The 26932-nt window shown below is 51.7% G+C and overlaps 1 protein-coding gene across 2 annotated transcripts in view; it reads right to left on the reverse strand.

Moving 5' to 3' along the window:
- Lamb3 (laminin subunit beta 3) overlaps nt 1–26440 on the reverse strand; it is a 51321-nt gene extending 24881 nt beyond the window's left edge. Inside the window, exons 1-8 of one of the 2 annotated variants that reach the window (XM_045146635.1) lie at nt 26365–26440; nt 25204–25325; nt 21509–21667; nt 16674–16958; nt 15464–15529; nt 14344–14498; nt 1262–1376; nt 735–808 (exon numbers count right to left, since the gene is read on the reverse strand). In XM_045146635.1, coding sequence (XP_045002570.1) covers nt 735–808; nt 1262–1376; nt 14344–14498; nt 15464–15497 — 378 coding nt within the window. In that variant the 5' untranslated portion in view covers nt 15498–15529; nt 16674–16958; nt 21509–21667; nt 25204–25325; nt 26365–26440. Of the gene's footprint in view, nt 1–734; nt 809–1261; nt 1377–14343; nt 14499–15463; nt 15530–16673; nt 17140–21508; nt 21668–25203; nt 25326–26364 lie in introns of those variants that run through there. The other variant, XM_004653228.2, reaches the window with a different exon arrangement.
- Nucleotides 26441–26932: the final 492 nt, after the last annotated feature.

Genomic DNA, 26932 nt, shown 5'->3' on the forward strand with positions numbered 1-26932 from the left:
TGGCTTAACCAGTTAAGGCACTTGCCTACGAAACCTAAGGACCCAGGTTTGATTCTGTAGTACCCACGTAAGCCAGATGCGCAAAGCAGTGCGCACATCTGGAGTTTGCGTGCAGTGACTGGAGGCCCTGAGGCACCCATTCTCTCCCTAATCTGTCCCTTCCTTCCCAGCCCCTCTCTCTCAAATTAATAAATAGATAAATGTAAATATTTATTTGACAGAGAAAGAGACAATGGGCATGCCAGGGCCTCTAGTCACTGCAAATGAACTCCAGACACATGTGTTACCATGACATCTGGCTTATGTGGGTACTGGGGAAATGAACCTGGGTCTTTAGGCTTCACAGCAAGCACCTTAACTGCTAAGCCATCTCTGCAGCCCCACTGCAAGCCTTTGACAGGATACTTCATCTATGAACCATATGACTGCTGGGTCCAGGAGAATCAGTGTGTGGCCAGCAAGGGTTAAGGAGACAGACTGAAGATGGTGGACACAGAGAGGACTAGAATACACAAGCAGGACAAGTGGCCCAGTAGGTGCCAGTGTTCTCCCAGGAGCCAGCGCCTGTGGTCACCGTGATGAAGGATCACAGTCAGCATGACCCAGCGGGAGGAGCCCCAGCACGCAATGCCATCACACCAGCTTAGGGAGACAAGACCCTTGGGTTCCCTATTACTCCCAAGCCATGAGGCCCAGGGCCCCCTCCTACCCACTATGATCCCCAAGAAGCACACCTTTAACTCTATCAGGATATCCTGAAGCTGTAGTCTCCTGTCCAGGTCCAGCTGCAGAGAGACAGGACTCACATCTGGAAGGCAAGGAGTAGGTATGTTAGACCAAATACCCGCTTCTCAGACCTGCAGAAGGCCTTGAACTAGATCAGCCCTAAGAAGTTCAAACATCTCCAACCCTGACTCTGACCAACCTCCAGGAGAGAGTGGCCAAGTGCATTCCTACTCATACCATCTATTCAATGTCCTACCTGTTCTAGGCCAGATTTCCTCCCACTGCCGCCCGATGGCCTTGGAGTGTTCCAATTTGTATGTTCCAAACATATCGTTCCCGAGGTTCAAGTCCTTCCCTGTGCCCACCCATGGAGACTAAGCCGAGTGAAATAAAGGTGGTCTCCCCACATGCCTTTCCCCAAGCTCAGGAAACCCTCTGGCTACAGCACCCCACAGATCCAAAAACAGAGCTGTAAGCTCCCACCTCCCTCTGCCATGGGAAAGCCAGGAAGCCCTTGTGGGTGGCAGGTCCTCACCATTCTGTGACTGCCACCAGCGCATGGGGCCTGAGGAGGACGCGATGTTCTCCACTCGGTGGCTGTTGTAGTTGTGAGGCAGCCTGGAGTCACACTTGCAGCACTTCATCTGCCACTGTGGGGGAGAGATGGCGAAGCTCAGGGTGGGGCAGAAATGGCATGGTGTCACTTGCACACTGGGAAGAATGGCCTTCTTAAAAAGAGGTACTGAGCCCTCTTTACGAATTCCTCCGTGTTCTTCCTCATGTACCATATCAGTGTGGGTCAGGGAACAAGGGCTGGGAAAACAATCTTGGCTCATACCAACATTGCCTTAGAGAAAGCCTAGAGAAGAAAGGCAAGAAGAAAGAGGAGGCACACGTGGATTTAACACCTTCTGCGTGCTAGACATACACTGGAAAGTTCCGTTCTTATTTACTACTGGAAATTAAATGGGGAATGCTGAAAGGTGTACATGCATACATGTTTGCATATATTTTTGTGTGTACATAGGTGTATGTGCATATATGTGCATATGCATGTGTGTGTTCATGTGAAAGCAGAGGTTGATGTCGGGTATCTATCTACCTCTGTCACTTTCCACTCTATTTTTTGAGACAGGTTTTCACTGAACCTAGAGCTCACCGGTTCCGCTAGACTAGCTGGCCAGTGAGCCCCAGGGATTCCCCGGTCTCCACCTCCGCGGCCTGGGAGACCAGGTGTGCGCCACCATGCCCAGCATGTACACGAGGGCTCAAGACCACAACCCGGGCAAGCGCTTTGCCCACTGAGCCATCTCTCCAGCCTCCTTTGTTTCTGACACAGCACCTTGCTATGTAGCCCCGTCTTGTCTTGAACTCACAGTCCTGCCTGAGCCTCCTGAGAGCTGAGAGCTGCTGTCACCAAGCGCAGCCCCAGTGACACTCCTTCCTCCAGCTACCATCACCTCCCAGTAATGCCACTGAATCCTGAATCCGCCACCACACCCAGCTGGAGCGCTCAGTTTTTGAGGATTAAGGAGAGGGAATGTAGAAAAGGGCAGGAACTGTGGAGCGCCAGGGCTAGCTGTTGCCCAACTTCCGTTTTTCCCACTATAACTGAGTACGGGTTGGACTAGGGTTGTCTCACAAACATGTGTGGAGCATGTGCTCTGTGCCAGGCCCAGCTCTGGCTCTACAGGCTGCACTTTCCCTGGGGAGCCAGTGTTGTGGTCCCATTCCCCAGGTCAAGATGCTGTGTCCACTGAAGAGCAGCCAGCCTTCCTGAGAAGGTCCCTGGTAAAATACACCCACACTTTCTTCAGCCTGTGCTTGATCTATGAGATAAGGGACTGAGCTCCTGAGCCGCACCCACAGGCTCTAGGATAGGGAACACAGGGGAAATGTGCCTGCCTGTAAAGTCTGCACGTGAGTGTGGGCGTGGTGCACACACCCACTCCCCACAGATGGCATGGCCCTGGCCTGGCGCCCCTCGGAGCATGATCACAAGCTCTGCCCAGCCCCAAGACACGGCCCAGAGAGCTCCTGGGGCATGGGTAGGAGCGAGGCTGGTCCTTGTGGGTGGGATGTCTGCACCTCTGCACCCCAGGCCTCTGCTTCCGCCTCTCAGGAGCACCCCAAAAGCACTGACAGCACCTTTGCAGACCGCCAGCAACTCAGATGTTGCCAGGTCAGGAAGGAAAGGCAGGGACTAGGCCAATGACAGATTGAGGACAATGGCTGAATTATGGGGGGGATTAGCAACAGCTTGGCTCCCCAGACACAGTGCGGCTCTATTAGCCTGTGCCTTCAGCTATGGACAGCGCTTGCCCAATAATACCATCTTGCCTCTGAACCCAATCAGAACTGGGTCCAGGAGAAAGGGGGGCCAGGGGTCCCGTTCTGAGGCCACTGCTTCTGACCCCGGCCTCCAGTGCTCACCTCCAGACTTCACAGGAAGTGCCGCCTGTCCAGAAGCCTGGAAGTGTCCTTATCATGCCCAAAAATCCCTGGTTAAATAAACACTGGATCATTGGGTATCTGACATTGAAAAAACAGCACATGCTCTGCTTCAAATAGTCTGTACCCTTCTCCCACCAGACTCCACCCTGTCCCTGACGCTGTCCTCCTCCTGTCCCGGCACTGTCCAACCGATGTCCTAACACCGTCCTCCCTCTGTCCCGACACCGCCCTCCCCTGTTCCGACACCGTCCACCTCCTGCACCCACACTGTCCACCTCCTGCCCTGTTGTGCTTCTCATCTTGACACCTCTCTCCACTGTGTACTTAGAGCTGATTGTTTTTTGTTTGGTTTTTGGGTTTTGTTTTTTGGTTTGTTTTGAGTTTCTGCCTTTCCCTTCTAGAGTGAATTCTCCATCAGCGCAGTATCTGCCTTCTCTCAGCGCTGAGGAAGCGCCAGGCACCCAGCAGGTTTTCCCAGAGTACTTGCTGAATGAATGATTGAAGGATGAATAAATGAATGGAAAATGCATACCAAATACCCCTTTCTTCAGTATGAGTAATAGCTATTTCCTTCCTTGCTCAATGAATTTGAAAGGAGGCCTAGGAAGGAAGTGGGGAATCAGAGATTAATATTAAGCAGCGGACCTGTGCTCCCAGCAGCTCAGAAGGCTGAGGACAGCATGAACCTGAGTTTTGGGTCAGTATGGGCAACAGAGTGAGGCCTGTCTCTTAAGAAACAAAAATTTAAGTGATGGAGAGCCAGCCACATGCCAAGAACAATATTGAGTAAATTCAACCTAGGAATCTATTCAGTTTACACAGCAGCCCTGCAAGGGAAGTAGTATTCAACCCCACTTTACAGATAAGAAAGCTGAGGTTCAAGGAGACAGTATAGCTTTGCAGTTTCAGCACCAGAGAGGGCTCCTTCCCACCCCTCTCTGTAAGCTTCCATTGTGCCCGGAAGCACCTCTGGCGGGCCTCATGGGAAGTGCTACAGGTGCTCCTGCCTCATCTCCGGGCCCCAGGCGGGGCCTGTACTGACCTTGGGGGCGCCAACTTACAGAGGGCGCTTTGCACAGGACCCAGCTTCTCCAGCCAACCAGCTCAGCTGTCACAGAGACTGGAGATGTGCCACTGGCTAAAATAGCTGAGCATTTAGTGTCACCCTTTCTGGGCAAAAGATGGCCCTGGCAAGAGAGCAGCACCCCTCCAGACCCTATTTTGGTCCCTGGCAAGGAGTGAGCCCTTTCTCAGACTCATGGGCAAACTTTCCACTTCCATTCTGTCTGCACTCAGCCTGTGTCCAGGAGGAGGGACAAGGGCCAGCTGCCCTTGGCAGATGTTGTCCGTAGAGCCCCACCCCCTCCAGCTCTGCTGGGACGAGTCCCAAACCTCCCCAGGCCAGGACAGCACCCAACACAAGGTTCTTTCTTTCTCAGTTTGGACCATGGGACAAGAAGCCAGAGAGGATGGAAATGCCCTTGATACTTCCAAATGACAGAATGTTATATAACTATTAAAAAGCGTTTAGAGAAAAACTCAAATTGTACTAGGAAGGGTTACATTATAATGCTTTCTTGGGGGTAAGTTGGGCATAAACTTGTCCATATATCATGATCACAAATATATTTTCATTTTTATTTATTTTATTTATTTGAGAAAGAGAGAGAAAGTATGGGCACACCATGGCTGCCAAACGCTGCAGATGCATGTGCCCTTTGTGCTGCTGCCCCTACATAGTGCCAGGGAGTGGAGCCGGGCCAGCAGGCTGTGTAAGAACGCACCTTCAGCCTCTGCGCAATCTCTCCAGCCCTACAAACAGGTGTTTAAAGGAGAAGAGAATATTGGGAAGGAAATATTCCAGTATAGTGCATGAGCTTGTATGAAACTGCTAATACCTATTTGACCTGTAGGCGTAACCACATACAGAGCAGCCTGACAGTCTTGTATAACAGGGTCACAGCTGACCTTCCCCCTTTTGGTTACTTTTCAACCTGTTTAAGCTTTAATACCTTGACAGCATTTTGACTTTTATGCCCGGGAATATAGAGTATTATTAGTGGCTTCAGCATGAGTCCCTTTCGGTCATCACAAGAACAGCATGGTGAGCTCATGCTGTCTCCACTGTCCTCCCACGTGCACAGGCCCTGATGGGGGATCAGATGGCCTCAGGGGCTCAGACGCTTTGTGCTGCCTGTCACAGTAACATAGCTAAAGAGGGCTTTGGCCGTGCCCCTGGAGGCCGGCGAAGTTCCAGCTTCAGACAGGCATTTTAAGTGGCTCTGCTTGTCAATTTGCCAGCAGGAGGTAGGCCTGAAATAGAGCAGCTATGGCAGACGCTGATGGGAAGACAAGCTGTGTCTCATCTCTCCCTGAGGGCCTTGATTTTCCTCTGCTTTACTCTTGACTCCTGACTGCAGCATGCGCACGCACACGCACGTGTGTGGCGCGTGAAGCTCTTCCTGCCGCGTCCCTGGGGCGGTGGCCTCCGGCCTGGGCCATGTGGCCCACTGTCCTACCCTCGCAGTGCAGCATTCTTATCAGTCCAGCCTGCCAGGCCTCCAGCCAGTTTGGCTCCTGCTTGCTCTCCAGCTGGTCCTCGCTCCTGGAACTTTCTAGAATCTCAGCAGTCTGGCTGGAGGATGACCCCTTCCAGAGAGCGGGAGGCAGGCGGAGGAGTGAGTTAGAGCCCTTAAGGGTCCTGAATCACCAGGGAGGAGGGTAAGGAAGGTGGTATCTGCACAGAAGGCTCTGTCCAGGAGGAGACAGCCAGGGAGAACGGGAAAGCAGGCTGTAGTTAGCCTTGGCATGGAGTGGGCCGGGGCTGCCTTGTCCATGGAAGATGCTACTGTCAGGGTCATGGACTACAGCCAGGACCAAAACAAGACACAACTTCCAGCTGCCTTAAGCAAAGCCATTTCCCCAGCGTCAGCTTCTCACTGGCAAATGCAGCGTGGGGAGATAAGGAAGCGTTTCCCTGCACACGGGTGAGAATTCACCCTCCCCTGGCTTATGAGAGCAGAGCCAAAGGCACCCCCAGCAAATACACGAAGAAGAGGAAAGGAGGGCCCTGGCCAGATGGGATGCATGCTGGGAAATTCTGTTGCCAGCAGAACAGCTGCTGAAGGTGGGACAGAGATCCCTTGTGGCCTTTGTCAGAAAGGGGCCCCTCAGGTCCCATGAGCCTCAGCACAATTACATCAGTGGATGCTGCTGGCCAAGGTGGAAGGTCAGATCCTACTTCAGGTGCTAGGTGGGAGTCTCGGGGCTTTGTGCCATTTTCTTCATCTTCTTTCTTATTTAGATCAAGCTGCTAGCACATCCCTAATAAGTTAAGGAGCAGAATGTAGACACATGGATACCACATATCCACCTAACCTTGCTCTCATCTCATCCTTCCAAGAGTCCCTGGCCCGCATAAAATGTCTCACAGGTGGGGGTCCCCAGCCTTGGCTCAGGAAATTGGAATGGAATTTCAAATGGGAAAGTGTGGGGGTGGGGAGGGAGGGAATTACCATGGGATATATTTTGTAACCATGGAAAATGTTAATAAAAATTAAAAAAATAAAATAAAAAAATTTAAAAAAAGAACTTGTGAAAGGTTCCTAAGCTGGTCATGTTAGAAGGAGTGATCCAGATCTTCTGATTCAAGGAAGACAGACCACTTGGCAACCTCTGGACATGTCAGGGACTGACCTGGTTCTCAGGCTACTCCCCTCCTCTGCCTTGCACCCCAAGCAGGAAGCCTCAGCTCTAACATGGGCCTCTCCAGAAGCAAAGATGCACCATTAGTTCTGCGCACGGAGAGCCAGCTCGTGTGCCTAGTTAGCTCTGCTGACTCTAGTGGTGACAATGGCTTCCTATGCCCTGTGCCATGGCCACAAACGAAGGGCTCAACTGGCAAAGGTAGACCAGTCGTTGTCTGGGGCTACCAACGTGTGATGTTCCCTGAAAAGGGTACACCTATTTTAAAGATTCTGTGAGGATTAATGATTAGAGCTTTGGGATTTGGGAGGCTTGGAATGTTGCAGATTTGGAGCCAACATGATTGGGGCTCTCTTTAGCCATCCCAATATCTATTTATCACCCACCTCTGTCTCTTACCTGACATCCTTTTGACTATCAGGCAAAACCTTGGAATGTATTAACTCAGTTATTAGCAGATACTAGCTTCCACCAACCGAAGGCTAAGCACGTTATCTGACAGCATCTGAGACCTGTGGCTGCTTTGCTGTATGCTACCTGCCTACTGTCTTCCCCCATCAATGTATTGGCAAATACATTGATTTTTGGCTAACTTTTGCTTGGCAAAACTTCATGTAGCCACTTCCATACTGGAACATGTTATTCAGACCAGCCTGAGCCTGGATCCCCAGACTACGGGCACTCATATTTGGCTCAGAATAAGCTATCTGTTGTTCTCTTCAGAGCAAGAGCTGTGGTTGCAGTTAGAAAGAAGGGACTTGTTGGAGAAGGATAGGGAAAGGAGAAAACAGAAGGTGATGGAAGATTGTGACCATGGCATATTGTCTGCATGTGTGGAGGTTGTCTATAAAAAGTCTCTTTTTTTTAAAAAGAGCTGTGTTTAAGGTCGACAAAGACCTGAACTTCGGGAGCAATGGGGCATGGCACCAGGCCAGCAGTGCTGAGGCCATCCAGGAACGGCTCCCTCATGTACCTTTCCCTTCAGCTCTACAATTCCCACTTCCTATCACGTAAGGGATATTATGACTTATATTGCTTGTCAACGTGACAGCAGCACCTAGAATCACCTGTGAGTCTAGATTAGATGAGTCTCTGGGCACACTTGTGATCAGGGTAGTTGAGGTGGGAAGACCACCTGAACTGCGGATGGAGTCCTAGACTTCATAACGGGGAAAGAGAGCTGGGTGAGCACCAGCCTTCAGCTCTCTCTGCTTCCTCGCTGTGTAGTGACTGTGACCAGCTCCTGCCACCATGTCTTCCCTGCATGGTGGATGTAACCTGGAACTGTAAGATGAAAGAAACCCTTCTACTCTTACACTTAGTTTTGTCTGATATTTGTCCTAAGAATGAAAAATTAACTAGTACAATAGCCTGACCCTAGAGCCTCACATTGCACCTAATCCTAGGTCTTACTTCCTTCTGAGAGTGAGCAACTCTCCTTCCACAATGCCCCTGTTCATCTTCTTCCATCTCTTCAAGGTCACCTACCCTTACTTAGTCTTACTTTCTTGGGACCATTTACAAAAGTCATGGTTAAATCTCTGCTTCTTAAGCCCTTGCTGAGGTCTGAATAGATAGTCAAGTTGACATAATACTTTTGGTAAAGGTGAGTATACTTCAAACAAGAAAATCCACAGTCCAAAACAGTAAAGCCACAGTCATGGGAGCTCTGGAGAATGAAGGTTAGAGCTCCTGGGGAACAAGAAAACTAATGTTTGGGTGAGAAACAGACTCGGGGCCATCTGTGGACAGAAGACAGGGGTCACCACATGTGTGAGCAAGTGTAATGGTTAGCTTTCATCATCAGCATGACTGGGTTTGGAATCACCTAGGAAATGCATGTATTGGCACCTCCGGGAGTGTGTTCCAGGGAGGGTCGGCTAACTGGGCCACCCATGCGTTGGGGCCCCAGGCTGAGGAAGAACCAGGTGGAGAACCAATGCTGCTTCCTAGCTGCCAGTGCAGTGAAAGCAGCCGCCTCCTGCTCCTGCTCTATGTCTTCCCCACTGTGAGGGACAGAGCTTCCGAATAAGCCCTTTCTAACATTGCCATCGTCAGGAATCTGTCACGGCAATGGGAAAGATGACTAATGCAATGTGGTGCGCGTGTGTGCTTTCTGCCTACGCATGAACCTTCCTAACGGTCCGGAAAGCAGCCCATTACGAAAGGAAGCAAGCCAGTGCCTGCTGGTGTGCACAGATGAGTGTGTAGATGCACGTGTGTGTTGGGTAGGAGAGTACCTCTAACTGGCCGCTGCTCCCACCTTCTTTGCAAGAGATTAAATGACCGCTGTTTGGTTTACACAGTTAATTAACCTGAGGAATGTGCCAGGTAAGGCTGTCATCATGACAACCAGGTAATTAAGCTCTCTCCCAGGAAGGGAGGGAATGGGGAAAGTAGAGCTTTTAGGGGTACAGGGCAGTTTTGGAGACATAACCGCGAACAGGGACCAAGGTGGGACAGCTTCCAAGCAAAGCCGGAATTTGGGTTCTTGAGCTGAATGTTCCAGCCCCAAGAGGCCATGGGCCTGGCTTCGACAACATGGCCCTGACTAACAGGGTACTGCCCCCCCCGCCCCGCCCACAAGAGGCTTCTGAAAAGAAAGCAGAGATGCCAAGGCTAAGCAAACGGTAAAGGCAGACTAACTTAGCACCTTCATGTCCCAAGTGGAAAACAGTGGCCCAGAGAGGAACCATGACCTTCCCGAGGACACAATTCTATTCTGAAGATCAAAGCAGGGATAAGAACCCCCAACCAGGCCGCTGCTCTGACCATGACCACCCCATGGCTTCCCCCGCAGCCCTCTGCAGATCACACTGGTAGGTGTCACCTTTAGAGGCAGGGCCTGCCTAGGTTGACTTCTGCATCCCAACCAGTAGGAGGTCTTCAGAAGGGGATGTGCAGATGGCGCTGCCTCTGTGCAGACACAGCCCCCGTAGGCATGGGTGGGGACATTTGCACAATCTGACACACAGTCCTCCCGTTAGTCCCTTGTAGTGGGTACAGCCATTGCTACTAGGCTCAGAGAAGCACAAAGGTGCATCAGGGTTATGGGGCGTCACACCCTCCTCCACCCTGACCTTGTCACTGAGGGGATGACGGTGTCCCTACCCAAGAGACACAGGAAGCTAGAAAGAGGAAGGTGGGGGCTGGAACTGCAGCCCTGGGCCTTCTGGGTAAAGAGCAGCCTTGGTTCAAGCCCAGACTGTTAATGGGTCATGAAGGTGGATGATCCCAGAGGGCAAACAGGGAGTCGGGGAAGAGAAACCCTAAGGCAAAGCTGGCCATGCCCAATATCCAATCCAAGGGCTGAAACATGGACCCTAAATCCACAGAAGCAGGCTCTCAAGGGCAGCAGGACTCAGCCACGGAGGCAGAACTGGGGCAAGGAGGACAGGAATGTGCAGATGGAGCAAGGCCAGCCATGGAGAAGGGGACATTCCTCAAGGTGAAGAACTAGCACAGGCAATCTTGGAACTGGAAGGAGCCCCAGTGCCCAGTAGGCAGGGTTGGGGATGGGGCAGAGTGAGGCTGAGGGGCCCAAGGTCGCAAGTCGCACTGCACTTGGATTCATGCCGCTGCCTCAGCCGCGGGGCACTGGGTGATTCTGTACTGGGCTCAGGGCCCGCCACGTAGCCCTGCATAGAAATAGAATCGAGACCTTGGCTCAAGGGAGCTGCGGACGTGAGAGGGGAGAGGGCCAAAGGGCGAGGGTGAGGACGAGAAGTGCAGCTCTCCTGCTGCCCTCACTTCCACCTAAGACTGTCTGGTGTCCTTCCTGCCTCCTGCCACTCAGGAACTCGATACTTACATCGTCCCATCGGAACCTGGGGTCCCAGCATGCTCCATAACTAGGGCTTACCACATAGGGACTGTGACAATTGAAATAATTTATGTAAAGGCAATTACTATGAGTATCTCTTAAGAGCCAACTAAACATACAAAAACTGAATCTGGGACTGGAGAGATGGCTTAGTGGTTAAGTGCTCGCCTGTGAAGCCTAAGGACCCTGGCTTGAGGCTCAATTTCCCAGGGCCCACGTAAGCCAGATGCACAAGGGGCCGCACACATCTAGAGTTCGTTTGCAGTGGCTGGAGGCCCTGGTGTGCCCATTCTCTCTCGGTCTGCCTCTTTTTTCTCTCTGTCTGCCACTCTCAAATAAATAATAAAATAAAATTAAAATTAAAAACTGAAGCTGGAGTCTGAGGAGATGGTTCAGCAGGTAAGAGAGCTTACTGAGCAAATTTCAGGTCCTGAGTTTGAAGCCCATAACCCATGTAAATAAAAAAAGTCATGACTGCTCCTGTCGGTAACCCCAGCGCTAGGGGAGGCAGAGAGAGGAGGATTATCGGGGCTACCTGGTCAGCCCGTCTAACCAATACTAACTTGCTTACTCCAGGTTGAGTAAAAGACTCTGACTCAGGGAAATGAGTCAGAAGAGCCACAGAGGACCCTCAACATCATCCTCTGGACTTTCCGCTGTGCACCAGGGGCACAGGCCTGTGCATACACACACACATATGCATGCACCACATGCACACACACATCCACCACATACTACAACACAACAACAACAAAAATCCTGAAACCAGAACACAACATGCTAAAGATCTAAATTCCTAGTTTTTGACCTAGCTAACACTGCCCCAGAGAAGGTCCAGGTACATGGAACATAGGACCAGGATGGAGGTGCTGTCCTTTGGAGACAGTGGGCTTTGAGAAAGCTGGGCATGGAAGGGAGAGGGAGAGGAAGGGAAATGAAATAAGGCCGAAGGCAGTGGGGCGATGCTGGTGTCAGCAGTCAGCTCATCCCCAAGGAATGTGAAGAGCACAGAAGGGAGTCCATAGCCCCTTGCTCCCACACTGGATCACGGACAAGGAGAGGCAGATGGTGCTCCCCGTCCAAGGTCACTCTGAGAGCCAGTGGCAGACCTGGAACGACACACAACCTTCAAGGTGCCTCCTTCTCTCTCCCAGAAGCTTCCCGGGTTTCTTTCTACACATAGAAAAAGAAAGGAGGCCCAGTATTTCCCAGCTTTCTCAGCAGAAAACAGTGAAGATTTATTTATCCCCAGGGTCACAACAGTCTAGACTTCTTTTTTGCAAGCACCCTGCTTTGCTCTCAGAGGTGACTTAAAGCAGGAAAGGCAGATGAGGGAGGCAGAGGGCAGGCCAGGGAGAAGCCAAAGGCCCAGGCTGAGGTGGGGGGTGAGAGAGGCCTGGAAGAAGAGCCCTGATCACAGGGTCCTGATATTCCATTGCTCCCATTCTGGGCTAGCCAGCCTCAGGCAGAGAGCAGCAAGTGTCTCCCTGAATGCCAGGCAGGGCACAGATTCAATGGCCTATGGGGAGGGGCACCCAAAAATTCCTCTGCTGCCTAGAAAGCTTAGTACTGCCAGGTCCCCTGATGCTGTAGAGTCATCTGGGCCCACAGGGGTTGTCTCTTACCCAACATGGTCAACCAAGCCTCCCACATCCAAGTGGGTGAGATGCAAACCAACATACTCTCTGCTCCACACCTCCAAAGTCCCTACACAGTGCCCTCTGTGATGAAAAATATCTACGAAAACACTGAAGCCTGGAAGGACAGTGGAGCCCAGAATGTCTCAGATGCCACCTTCCCAATCCTGAGGACAGACCAGCCTGGAGAGAAGTGTCACCAAGAAGCCAGCTCCTGTCCTTCATGGCTGTGGGGTGTCTCACTCGCTTCCCTCACTCTTCCTCTGTCCTCACAGGACTGCAGAGACTTGTAGCCAGCCACTCCTACCATTCTGAACAAGTCTATTTTGAAAGCAGAAAAATGTCTAATGAGCCAGGCCTGGTGGAGCAGGCCTGATATCTCAGCTACTCGGGCGTCTGAGGCTCAGGAGGATTGCATGTTCAAAACCAGCTTGGGGGCTAGAGAGGTAATTCCGTGGTTAAAGTGCTTTCTTGAAAAGCCTGATGGCCTGGGTTTGATTCTCCACGACCACATAAAACCAGATGCACAAAGTGGCACATGAATCTGGAATTTGTTTCCAGTGGCGAGAGGCCCTGGCATATGCCTGCACTTTCTTTTTTTCCTCTCTCTTCCCCCACTCTCCTTGCAAACAATAAAAATGTTTTAAAAAGTCAGTCTGGGCCACTTAGTGAAGCAAAGTAAAACTCGTACTTCAGGGTGGGTGAGGGACAGTGGAGAGATGGCTCAGTCAGTATGCTGCTGTCATTCAGCCCTGAGGACCTGAGCTGCACCCCCAGAACCCACATGAGTGCTGGGCATAGTGGCCCTGCCCATGATCCCAGTGCCAGGGAGGTAGGACCCTGGGGCTTGATGGCCAATGCGTCTAACCTACACGGCTGGCTCCAGAGCTTTGTAGACAGCATCTAAAATTGCCCTCTGGCCTTTCCATGCACATGCATGTGTACGTGCAAACACAAACACACATGTGGAAAAATGAAGGTTTGAGGACGCAGCTCGGTGGTATAGTGCCTGCCACGCAAGGGTACTCGTGCGAGGTTCAGTCCCCAGCACCACAAATCAAAACCAAAAAAGGGACAGTGAGGCAACCAGGAGATAAGACACCTAGTGATTCAACACAGGCAAACACTAAGGAGCAAAGAAAAACCCCCACCTTGCTGAGGAGAGGGCAAGCCAATATCCGCAGGGGTACGGCTTGGCGCAGCGGGAAGATCAGCTGTGGAGAGACCGCCCGTCGACCTGCTGCACTCACTGGCAACTCAAAGCAGCAAGGTCCTGGGTCTGTGTCCAGTTACGCCCCAGTCTGCCCCTCCTGGGACCCACAAGCCCCTTCTTCTTTACCACAGATCTGTGCTCTTTAACATATTCAGATGCTTTCCACCTTGCCTGGTCTGGCGACCTGGACTAAGGCCAGCAGAAGAAAGCGGCCTCATCACTCAGCAGTGGCAAAACACTGGCCTGCAATCCTGTATTCTCTGGTGAGCTCCATCCCCCACACCCCAAAGACACTGGGCAATAAAGGGACTGTGACAGAGCTCAGGACACGCCATGGCAGGAGCCCCAGTCCTGCACGTTCCAGCTCCCATGTGCCGCTGCCTTGACTTGGTCCAGCAAACATGGCGCCTAGATTCAGCATACATCAGAGTCACCCTGTGGCCCTGTGTGCATTACTTCTTTTTTTTTTCCAAGGTAGGGTGTCACTCTAGCCCAGGCTAGATTAAAGGCATGCTCCACCAAGCTGGCTTTCCACATGCACTGCTAAGACTGGGAGAAAACTGCCTGTGCCTCGCGCCCAGAGGCCGAGAAGACTCCAGGTCCCACAGCACAGACAGGAGTCATCCCGCCGATTCTGCTGCACATCCTCTCTCTTTCCCATCGGAAGCACAGATTCCTGAGAAGCTGGGAACTGGCCTTGCGCTTTTCTCACACACTCCTGTTCCTCCCAGTACACAGCCCTCAGCCTGAACCACAAAGACTCTGTCCAGTGACGGGGGGCCTACCTCTCCATGCTGGGTGCAGTAGGTCTCAGGCGTGGTCAGTCCACAGGTAGATGAAGCTCGCAGAAACTGTGTCCTCCCAACGAGCAAGTCCCCGACGGGGGGATAGCAGGCCCCACGGGAGCAGGCTTGTTGGGCGCCCAGGAGACTAGGCAAAGCTGAAATCACAGAGAGGTATCGGGGCTAAGCCCATAGAACAGAAGGCCCAGGAAGCCAGCCCAGAGGCACTTAGGGGATCTGTTACCAGCAAAGCTGGACCCCCTCCTCACTCATGCTGGTGTAATGACTACAGTCTTGACACTAGGACGTAAACAAGGCTGGTTTCATAGTGTATGATCCCTGACTTGAAAATGAAAGAACAGCTGGGCTGGGGCTCAGATGGTAGACTGCTTGCTTGGCATGCATGAAGCCCTGGCTCCAGCCCCAGCACTGCGGCATTAGGTGGGTGCAATGGTGTGCATCTGTAATGCCAACACTTGGGAGGTCAAGGCAGAAGGAGCAGAAAGCAATTCAAGGCCATCCTCAGCTACACAGGTCAGCCTGAGCTAGCATGAGACCCTACCACGAAAAAGAAAAGTGATCTTGGCATAGGGCACCTATACGTGCCAGCTGTGCCATGTGGCTTTTAGAATCAAGCTGGAGGCACACTTGACCACACGGATGGGTCGACAACTGCCTGTGGCTAAAGCATGTCCTCCATTCTTGCCCCAGGAGACTGGCAGCTGAGCCATTCTGGGAGATGGAGAGAGGTCTTTGTCATTTCTACTCTTTGTCTGCAGAGGTGACCCAACAACTCCCTGAAAAACTGAACTTGAGCCACAGCGGCTTCGGAGCTGACTTAGTTGTGATAGGATGGGAAATCAGCTATCTGAAGTCCTCAGGAAACACAAGCCACCATGGGGTGAGGACCAGAAGACTGCAGGAGGCTTCAAGAGAAGCAGGGATGCCCCTCCCAAAGTCCAGAGCCAAGGGCTTGCGCAGGCACTCCTGCTAGACTGGCTTCCAAACCCAAGAGACTGCAGGTAACAGGAGACACCCACACCTTGGTTGCCTCCCTTTGCCCATGGTCATCACCTCCTTGATACGTAGATAACAGGGCTTGGAGGAGGTAAAGGATGCTTACCAAACCACAGGAGGAGGAGGAGTGGTGTCATCATGGACTAGCAGGAGTCCCCAGGGAGAACTTCACCTGGGACAGAGCAAAACAGTCTGAGTATACTCTTCCTCGCCCAGCCCAGCATCTTCCCTCTTCTGTGGTCAATGTCTATGTTCATGTATCTCTTTACCTTGAATCCTGGCCAAGACACTTCTGAGCAGTGGCCACATTTACAGCCAAACACTTGGAATATGCCAGAACCCTGGACCACTGTCCCAGGTGGCAGGTGACTCACAGAGAGCCCTGGAAAATCCAATCCCTTCCCAGACTATAGCTTCCTCCTCTGAAATGGATGGGAAGGATCAGCCCTGCTCACCCAGAGGGACACGGGCACCTGACAGGGAGGAGGAGGACTGTCTTCAGGGGAAGAGCTAAAGAGAGACCCCAGGCTCTATCCACCTCAAGGGAGAGGACTGGACTTGCTCAGGGCCTGGTCCACCAGCTTTTACCCAACCCAACCTATGGGCACAGGGCATAGGGGCTGGCCTTATCCTACATTGGCATGGTCCACCATGTCATCCGGGCCACAGTGAGCCTGTGACTGTGACACCACAAGCCTCAGCTAAGCAGGCCATGATGATGCCAGAGGTAGGCATGGCCATTGTAAGAAAAGGAAGAGAGGGTTTCATCTTAAGGGAAAGTAACCCAGATATCCCCAGTTACAGGGAGGGATGCTAGAGACAGCTAGAAACTGGGTGTGAGAGGCAAGCCCTCCTCGTGGAGGCACATGATGCCACCCTCACTCTGCCTTGGATGGGGCATAAGTGCTGCCCAGTGACAGATACTCTCTTTCAGCTCAGGTGAAGAAATGGGGTGTTGGGCAGGCAGAAGCGTAGCAGACAACCTTTCTACTTACCGTCTTTACATGCTAAAGCTGCAAAAGCCCTCCTGCCACTTCCCTCCAGCTCTCACACCCTGGCATAAACCCTCCAGGAATGGGGTACTCCAAGCCGGCCCAGCCCACCCTTCCCACCTGGCCTTCATGCTGAGCCCAGATCTGAAATGCTTCCTTCTAAGTTACCAGGTACTTATCAGACATGAAAAGCAATGCAAACAGCAGCCAATGTTTAGCCAAGCTGGCTCACCAAGGAGAGGACTGAACCAAGCCCTAGACGCCCACAGACACAGCCCTTCACCCCATCCCTCCCCACAGGGCACAGAAAGGCAGGTAACGCACCTCACCGTGTGCTTCCCTCTTCCTTTCTCTAGAATCTTCTCAGAGAGTTCCCAGGGAATGTGGGGGTCTCTTGTTTTGGCTACACAGTTTTAAACAACAGCCTCACCTCTGGAGACTCCCTGGCTGGGTGTAGCCCCACAGCAGGTCGGCCTCAGGAATCTGGCAGCCGCCACGCCCATCTGTCGTCACCGCACCCCACCCCGAGGACAGGACCGGGCAAGTGGGTTGATCCAGAGGCCCCAAAGCACAGTTGGCAGTATCCATCTGAGATGGGCGCACTGAGAACTGGAATGTACGGCAAATAGACAGTGTGAAGGTCCTTAGAGATAGGGAAGGGCCCTCACTCTGGTCCCAGGCACCACACTGAGCTTGGCACCTTCCCAAGGCCAGTAGGGGTCAGCTTCCTCTTGTGTCCTGGACCACTCTGGGCAGAAAACCAGAATCACTTCACACAGCGAGTTATGTGTCTTACTAAAGCCCCAGACATGTTACTGGGCTAAACAGTAAAAGACTGAAAATATCCAGGACCCTGGAAAGCACCAGGCCTCTCCCAAAGGAAAAACCATGGACAATCCTGGCTTCTTAGGGAACTTGGAGGGTCATTGAAAGGATCAGGAAGTGGTCATGCTCAGCTCACCCAAGGGAAATCAAGGAGGGATGAAGAGAGGAACCTGCTTGCTGAGACTGGCCTCAGGCTCCCTCGGTAGGGCTGGCAAAGAGCCCGGGGACAGGTAACTGCCTGTGAGTCACTGCCCCAGCTGCTAGAAGCGCTGCTCCCCAACCCCGCCCTCCTGGGCAGGAATGCCAGCCTGCAGGGCCAGAAAACAGACCTGACCACAGGACTTAGAAGGAAGGCTGAGGCATAGCTGTACTCATAAAGCAGACTGCCCCTGGCCCCTTGCCAGGCCTGGGAACACAGATCCCTTTGTGGAACCAGAGGGCTCCTGGCTTAGGGCTTCCTGGGCTCAGAGCCACTGTAAATGGCAAAAACAGGTCCAGGTGGAGATGGGTCTGGGGCTAATCCTCCCTCCAGATTGGGTCAGAGGGCTGCTGGGGAGTCCTAAGAGGTTGCTCCGTCCCTATCTTGGCCTGGAGGCCTCTCCTGGCATCACTTACACTTGCCTCAAAGTATCAATTAAAGGAGACTTTGTTATTTGAGACATGGTCTCATGTATCCCAGGCTAAAGATGACCTTGAACTTCCTCTGGTACTCCTGTCTCCGCCTCCCTAGTTTATGTGATACTGAGGCTTGAACCTGGGGCTTCTTGCGTACAAGACAAGCACTGCCAACTGAGCTCCATGCCCAGCCCAGAAGGAGCCACAGGGCAAAGCCACCACCACAGAGTAGCAGGACTGCTGAGCAGAGCATCCTCTGCTTTGATAGGCTGTGCCCAAGAATTGGTTCGCAATCCCTTGACAGAAAAAACGGAGGGTTCCATGGACTGAACTGGGCATTTCTCACCTCCAGGTTCAAAGCTGGCACAAGTGCAGGTGGCATGAGTGCAGAAATGCTGTAATTAGCGAACGGACAGGGAGTTGTTCAGTGCATAGCCACTCTCCAAGTGCCAGCGTCCGCCTGCTGCCTGCATCCCCGTGGAATCTGGCTTAACTCAGCAGCTGGGATCAGCACACCAGCCCCTGAGGAGACCAGAGGGACCCCCAGGAAGTCCTGGCAAGCAGGGATCACCTCTGGTACAGTACATCTGAGCCTTCCCACCTTTCAGTCTCTTTCTTTCTACTCCTACAGTCAAGATTTCCAGAAACTTTCATCTTTCACCTTTACCAGAGGATGTGATGAAGATCTCACTAATCATTAACTCAGCTGCGTAGCCACCCTGATCTAGAAGAGGGGCGAGGCGGCAAGGTGGGGCGGGCAGGCCTCACCGTGAGTGGTTGGGACCCTTTAACTCCCCCCTCCTTTCTGAGCCCAGGTAACTAGGCATTTGGAATCTCAGAGGATGCAAGCTGGGGCAGGTCCCCGTGGGTTTGGCTTCACAGAAGGCAAACGTCAGCTGCTCTGTTGAGGCCTCCCACACACTGCTCAGCAAAATCCTGGAAGCTGTTTGTACAGCCCCTAAGAACAACTCCACTCCTCAGGTCACCAACATTCCAAGTACCCCCCAAAATTAAGGTCTCCTGGTGTCAGAGCCCAAAGTGTTCAAAAACTACGTGTGTCCGAAGCGGATCCCCCGGCTTTGTTGGAGTCCAAACAGGGTTGCCGGGCAGCGGAGCATGGCTGGAGAACCTGAGCTCACTTCGGCGCCCCGCCGGCCTCCCGCTTCAGCGTGCTGGCCTCCCCAGGAGCCTGGCCGTCACAGCTTTCCCTTTGGACAGTGGGGTGACGGCTAGTGAAGCCACTCTGGACTCCTGTTTTCTGGACTCTTGCATTCACAACAGCCTTGCAGTACTTCAGAAGTAACCAGAATCCAGTCCCACCCACCCAGCTGAGCTGCTCGGCCCGAGACTTCGGCAACTGCCTGACAGGCAGTCAAAGCCAAACAAGTGGCTCTCTGTGCTGTCCTGCCCAGAACACCACCTCTCAAGGCCAAAGGCAAAACTCAGACAGCCCAAACCGCCTCTCCATGCCCATTCCTTCCCCTTCTTGCCTTCCCCCAGCCTCAAAAACCTCCTCAGCCCCTAAACTGTTTTTGGCTTAGGGCCTTTGCTTCAAGGCTGCAGTGTCTTGGCAGGTCTGTCCCCTGGGCGGCAAAGCTGCCTCTCTCACCATTTGCAAGTCTTTGTCCCAACCCTAACTTCTCGTGGAGTCCTACTCCATCCACCCTGTGTAAAATCATAATGAACTTCTCTGTCTCCTGTGTGCCCTCAACCGTTAGCTCTCAAGCCTGCCTGCCCTACGTTGATGCTTAACACCTTCTGAGTATCACCCTAAGTTCTTGATGGTACTTACTGCCTACCTTCCCCCGCTAAAGGGTGAGGTCCTAGGAGGCTGAGGCTCCTCAAGGCCTGCACACAGCAGGTGCTCAGTATTGGCAGAATGGGTCGGCACTGAAGCAGAAACAATTGATAGAGTTTCATGAGCTCCAGCACCTGTTTAACAGTGCTGTGTCCTCAGAGGGGACAATGCAAAGTGGACCTCTAACAGAAGAGATTCACCACCAGCAGCTAATGGCAGTGAGATTCTCTCTTAAAGTCACCTACTCCAGATTGCCAAAATGCCACCACAGCGATAAGGGCAGCATCTCCCTTTGCCTGCCTACCAGTGACTCCCGGGTGTGGGGCTGGCACTGGAAGCTGCCATCTCCATGACCCATCTGCCAGGCACAAACTATGCAGCTTGCTGGGGAAACCAGCTGTGGTCCAGTCAGTCAGCAAGTAAGGGGTAGCCATTAAGGAAGTGAGGAGGAACAGGAAGGAAGAGATCAAAAGAGGACCAGAGCTCCATGCTTTGCCACCCCAGTGTCAGAGCAAGAGGTGTTCGATGACTAATGCTGGGGAACTCCTGGAAGACTGTGAGTCACAGCCGAGGCCTTGTCTGTGGGACAGACTGGGCTTCAGCAGGGAACTGACCACGTGACTCAAGCTGCCACGGCCCTGCCACCCAGCCATCCAGATGGTGGGGCTCTTTTGTGCCCTCCCAGGAGCCAGGGAGAGAAAGCAGGTCTGGTGAGCTCCTGAGCAGATGGGAGCCAGCCTCAGGAAGGAGCTGGCAGCAAGCAGGGCAGGAGCCTAAAGCTGTCTGTCACGAGTGACTACTCCAGACCCCACCTTCTCCCTCACCCTCACCTACTGAACCTGATTACCTAACAGACAACCAGTACATTGGTTAGGGCCGGAGGTCTTGAAACCGTCAGGCAATGGACCTAAACTAACCACAGCTGACACTTGCTGCAAGGCCTGGGTATGCCAGACACTGCGCTAAGCCTTTTCTAAATGTCAGCTCATCTAATGTCCACCACATCCCTGCGGACAACACTCAGCTGTGCTTACTTCTCAGATAAATAAAATGAGGCTCATTTTCAGTAAGTTGGTATCAGCTGGAAAGCAGTAACAGTGTGGTGGTTTGAATTAGGTGTCCCCCTATAAACTTACGTGTTCTAAATGCTAGGTCCCCAGCTGATGGAAATTTGGGAGGTGGATCCTTGCTGGAGGAAGCGTGTTGTTGGGGGCGGGAATAGAGGTGTTATAGGCAGCTCCCCTTACCAGAACTTGGCTCACTCTCCTCCTGTTCTTTTCCACCTGCTGTGGCAGAGGTGACGTCCAGCCTCTGTTCGTGCCATGTTTTCCCCTGCCATCATGAAGCTTCCCCTGGAGACTATAAGCCAGAATAAAAGCTTTCCTCCCATCAGCTACTTCGGGTTGGGTGCTTTATCTCAGCAACAAGAAGGTAACTGCACCAGTGTGCCCTGACACGTTTTTAACCACTATAGAGGGTAGAAGATGTGCTTGTGCCCTAAATGCCCTAGCTATACACTAGCCTCTGCCCTTCATGACTCTCAAGTGTAGTCAAGCCCCAGGAGCTCAGAACTCCACTTTGGGCCTTGTTCTGTAGCCCTTCCTTGGGGCACTGATGTCAGCTGGAGCTCCCATAACACTGCTGCTGTAGAAACACCTAGAACAGACTCCACCAAGTGCCTACTTCCAGGCTTTCTGTGCTGACATCTCATGGGAGTATTGAAGACAAGGTGTCACCTCAGGATCTCCTCCCAGACATACTGGCATGGTGCACCCCCTCTCCCCAAATACCAGCTGGGAAGTACTCCCAGTGAGACCAGGAGCAGGCAAGGAGGGCTGGGAGGATAGAGCAGATACCAGGGCATCTAGGCAGCTGACAAGGTTGCACAAAAGCTTGAAGAAAGTCTGGCATATCCACTCACCAATGGACAGGTGAGGTCCTATGCTCCTGGACAACTCTTGAAGCTCCACTCCTGCTCTGTCTGTTAAAATATACTCCCAAAGGGCTCCTGGTCCTGAGAGTCAACCCAGGGAAGACTGCAGCTTGGGGCAGCCTATGCTGGCCTAAAGCTGCCTGGCTCCTAGAGGAACAGGAAGAATACCTTTACACTTGTGTCCCCTCTATGCCTTCCCCGATTACCAGTGCCCTGCAGCAGACAGGCTAGCCCATCACTACAGCCCTCCTCCACACTTCACCCCACCTCTACTCCACTCAGCCACTGACCTCTGGGAACTAGGCTGTTGGGAGCTAAGTCCAGACCCTGTGAACTTTGACCACAAACTTGCCATGTGGAGCTGCTGAGTGACCAAGGCCTGGCCTCCCTAGGAGAGGGACAGACACCCATCTGAAGAAGCAACACGTATCCACTTTGGCAGGCTGGAATTTTAAATGTGACCCACAGACACTTTCTAGAAAGCTAAGCTAAATGCTTAATGTCTAAGCTATCATTTGTGGGCTAAGTATGAAGTATGCACCTTGTCTGAGGGAAAAGGGACCTGGGTACATCGGGCATATCTGGAAGCAGCACCAGCTAACACCTTTCAATCAGCACCTCCCACAGCACCCATGCCTGCCCCCAGATCTCTGTGTAGACTTGACCGAGTTCCAGCTCTGCTTCTTGAACATGGGAAAGCTTGAAGCTGGGATACAGTTCAGTGGAAGAGTGTGTGTTAGTGTGCACAAGACCCTGGGTTCAATCACCAGTACATACACACAGACAAACACACACACGCACATACACACACACAGAGAGAGGGGGGCGGGGACTTGCAAGGCCCTCAAGGGGCTCGGTTTCACCCTGTGTAAATAAAGGAATAAAGGAGCGGAGTTCACATAGGCTACCCCCTCTGAATTTCTTGGAGAAATGAAAAGAACACCCATGGAAGCCAGCCAAGGCTTCACTCAGAGATGTCATTGGTTTGACAATGGGCAGCAATGGGCAGGGCTAGTGGTATATTTTAGCAACTCTCTTGAGAATTCTGAGGCACATCCATGGGTGAAAAACACTGAAGCCCCCCTCAGCTCTAGGGTGCTCTGCTCTTGAGACTGATTGATGGCTTAGGGCAGTGGTGAAAACCTGGCTGGAGTGAGAGATGGGTCATTGGACAAAGTGCTTGCTGCACAAACATGAGTACCAGAGTTTAGGCCACCGGAACCCACACAAGTTGGGTGTTGTGACAAGCATGTATAATCCCAGCACACCCTACAGTGAGAAGGATGCAGACAGAATTGCCCAGAAGTTTAAAGAAAGAGCTGCGCTGGATGAACAGCAGCATTCCTCACTCTCGGCCTTCCTCACTGTGGACTGAATGTGATCAGCTGCCTCAAGTTTCTGCCACAGCACCTTCCCTGTCAAGGTAGTCTGAAACCTGGAACTCTAAGAAGAAATAATCTTTCCTCCCTTGAACTGATTTTCATCAGATATGGTTGTCCCAGAAATGAGAAGGTAAAAGCTAATACATAGAGAAAATGGGGAAACTGCCTCAAATATTAACATGCCCCACCTCTATGTTCAGCAGAGCAGCAAGCAGCAGTGAAGAAGGCAGATTCAGGGGAGGAAAGTGACTAGTGCCCATGACAAGCACCTCTGAAGAGCCCTGCTATCTCTCTGCTTCCTACCTTACCTGACTGACCAAGCCCCTTGCCCCTGACCTGATGGAAGCCCCCTTGTTCTACAACCCCGGACTGCCCAGCAGTTGCTCTGTGAGTTTTCTAAGTGGCAGTAGATTATGTAAGATGTGGGTTTCCCTTCCAGGGCCTGGACACTGTTACGTCAGATGCCTGACACATTTCCTCAGTCAGCATGCCTACCGACAGATGTGAGAAGAAAAGAAGCAGTCAGGAAGGGAGGGACAGCTGACGCGAGGACCCACTTCCACGTCCTAACTGCTCATGCCCATGAGAACAGACCACAAGGAGAGTCAACTCTTCCTTTTCTATATTTGAGAGGAAAAAGAAATGAAGATAACAAAAATTTCTATTCTCATCCAAAGTCTCCTTTCCCATCTGATTTTGACTGTGTCCTGTTCTTGCTCAAAAAATTGTCCTCAGCAGCTAACATTGTTCAAGGGCCCAGGTGCATGTATGTTCACAACTGAGGTGTCATGTGTATACTATCTCCATCAACAGGCTAAAATTTCCCTGTTTTTCACGCACACTGCTGATAGAAATGGGAAGTGCAGTGACAATTGAATCTCAGCTGAACTGAGTAGTGTGGTTGGATCACTGAGAGGTATTGTACCTTCTTCTACTATCTGGATCACTGGGTAATGTGGTCAGATCACTGACAGGTACTGTTACTCTCTTCTAGTGTCTGGAACACTGAGTAATGTGGTCAGATCACTAACAGAGGTACTGTACCTTCTTCTAGGGTCTGGATCACAGAGTAGTGTAGTCAGATCACTGACAGAGGTACTGTTACCTTCTTCTCATGTCTGGATCACTGAGTAGTGTGGTCAGATCATTGACAGAGGTACTGTACCTTCTTCTAGGGTCTAGATCACAGAGTAGTATAGTCAGATCACTGACAGGTACTGTTACCCTCGTCTAGTGTCTGGATCACTGGGTAGTGTGGTCATATCATTGACAGAGGTACTGTTACCCTCTTCTAGTGTCTGGATCACTGGGTAGTGTGGTCAGATCACTGACAGAGGTACTGTACCTTCTTCTAGTGTCTGGATCACTGAGTAGTGTGGTCAGATCACTGACAGAGGTACTGTTACCCTCTTCTCGTGTCTGGATCACTGAGTAGTGTGGTCAGATCACTGACAGGTACTGTTACCCTCTTCTCGTGTCTGGATCACTGGGTAGTGTGGTCAGATCACTGACAGGTACTGTTACCCTCTTCTCGTGTCTGGATCACTGAGTAGTGTGGTCAGATCACTGACAGGTACTGTTACCCTCTTCTCGTGTCTGGATCACTGGGTAGTGTGGTCAGATCACTGACAGGTACTGTTACCCTCTTCTCGTGTCTGGATCACTGAGTAGTGTGGTCAGATCGCTGACAGAGGTACTGTTACTCTCTTCTAGTGTCTGGATCACGGAGTAGTGTGGTCAGATCACTGACAGAGGTACTGTACCTTCTTCTAGTGTCTGGATCATGGAGTAGTGTGGTCAGATCACTGACAGAGGTACTGTACCTTCTTCTAGTGTCTGGATCATGGAGTAGTGTGGTCAGATCACTGACAGAGGTACTGTACCTTCTTCTAGTGTCTGGATCACTGAGTAGTGTGGTCAGAACACTGACAGAGGTACTGTACCTTCTTCTAGTGTCTGGATCACTGAGTAGTGTGGTCAGATCACTGACAGAGGTACTGTACCTTCTTCTAGTGTCTGGATCACTGAGTAGTGTGGTCAGATCACTGACAGGTACTGTTACCCTCTTCTAGTTTCTTTGTCACTGAATATTGTGGTCAGATCACTGAAAGATACTGTCCCCTCTGGCATACCCTTCAACTCTGAAGTGCTACCACCCCTTCACCCTCTTCCCCACTCACCAGATTTGCTCCCAGAGCTCTTTGGTGCTCAGTCTTACCATGTGCCCAGGAGAGATCATACGAGTGTGGTGCACAGACAGCATTGCCTGTCACAGTTACCACATATAGAACCAGAACTCACAGGCAGATCTTAAGGCTTCCAAATCTCTTTCCACTGTAGTTGGCTCCCAACATTGAGGCAATCCATTCTCCTAAACAAATTGTCATATGGGATGATTTGTAGAATATAATGACCCATAAAACCTGGAAGGAAAAGTGGATGTGATGAATGTTCTCTATTTGCTAAACCTCCATTACCCCTACCCAAAAAATCTTAGAAACATGGACAACAAAGCTTTTGCAAATCACAGCCAGAGGGAAATACCCATGTGGCCTGCATGCCACTCCAGAACCCAGAGGACAACCCTGGGGGAGAGAAACCTTCAGAGAACCTGTCTAAGTGGTCCATGTTTTGGGAAATCCTTCCAACCAGGCCACTAGGGACAGCTGATCAGCCTGCTGCACACCAACACTCTCTTACAGAGAGCTTTTGATGTTCACCTCAGGTAGTTCAGTGAGCTCTGCATGAAGATGCATAGTGATCTGGCAGGGTAAAGTGGACTCCTGTCCAAGAAAAACCTGGGTGGATATAGGCTGTGGGAAATGGGGTGTGGTGGCTCACACCTGCAACACCAGCACTCAGGAGGCTGAGACAGGAATGTTGCCATGATTTTGAGGCCAGCCTGGCCTACAGAATGTTTGTTTGAAGTTACTCTGGGCTACAGAGTGAGACCCTGTCTCATGAAGGAAGGACGGAAGGAAGGAAGGAAGGAAGGAAGGAAGGAAGGAAGGAAGGAAGGAAGGTGGGAGGGAAGGAAGGAAGGAAGGAAGGAAACAGAGAAGGAAGGAAGGAAACAGAGAAGGAAGGAAAAGAAGGAAGGGATGGAGGGAGGAAGAGAGGAGAGGGCAAGGAAGATTATGAAAAGGATGGAAAAGAAGAGAAGGGATAGAAATGGCCTGGGGGATAAAAGTGTCTTGAGGGCAAGAACCCAGAGGTTCCTGAACAAAGCCGTCCCCTCAGCTTGGAGGAAGAAAGAGCATGTCCCCATGGGTTTCCCCTAGAGTACGGCACTGCTGTCCAGGGGCTTGCCCACCTGGGTCACACCAACCATGTGAACCTGTAGACACATTCATAACTATGTGCACTTCAGGTCCAATGCTGTCAAAAGCACTTTTACCTTCTCGAACATGACCATTCTTTCTTGCAATGTGTGAGCATGCATCCACACACAGAAACACAGACCTTTGCTCTTCTCCATGCGTCATCTTGTTGGTTTTGGCTGGCTCTCCACTGGCTGTGGGTTGGATTTGGTGTGGACTTAGTCCTGCTTGCTCTCCATCATCTCCATGTTCAAGTCCACAAAGTCCCAGCCAAGTACTCAGGGACCAGCTGAAATTGCTAATTTTCAGGCCCTAAGTCACACAGCCCTAGCCCAAGCACCCTGATCCTGCCATCTGTGGCTGTGGCCACATCCAGGCTGACTTACCCCACACTCTGCCAGTCCACTCTGTGCCCAACCCCTTCTGTGAACTTTGCAAAACCTCAATCCAAGACACTTCTGATCCCTTGGTCATTAGGGTCTTTTCTGGTATTTTCTGAAAGTCTTCCCAGCCTCTGGCAGCAGTAACCCTTCCAATCCAACCAGTTCAGTCATCAGTAGGTTCCATTCTGTTTTGTAAATCCCTTTCATACATATCATAAATGCAAGTGCTTATTTTACTAAAATTTTAATGCTGTGAATGATCCTCCGGCTAGGATGTATACTCCTCAAGGTCAAAGTCATCCCGTGTCTACATAGCTTAATATTCAC

The sequence above is a fragment of the Jaculus jaculus genome, chromosome 1 (assembly GCF_020740685.1).
Source record: "Jaculus jaculus isolate mJacJac1 chromosome 1, mJacJac1.mat.Y.cur, whole genome shotgun sequence".
NCBI classification, from domain to species: domain Eukaryota; kingdom Metazoa; phylum Chordata; class Mammalia; order Rodentia; family Dipodidae; genus Jaculus; species Jaculus jaculus.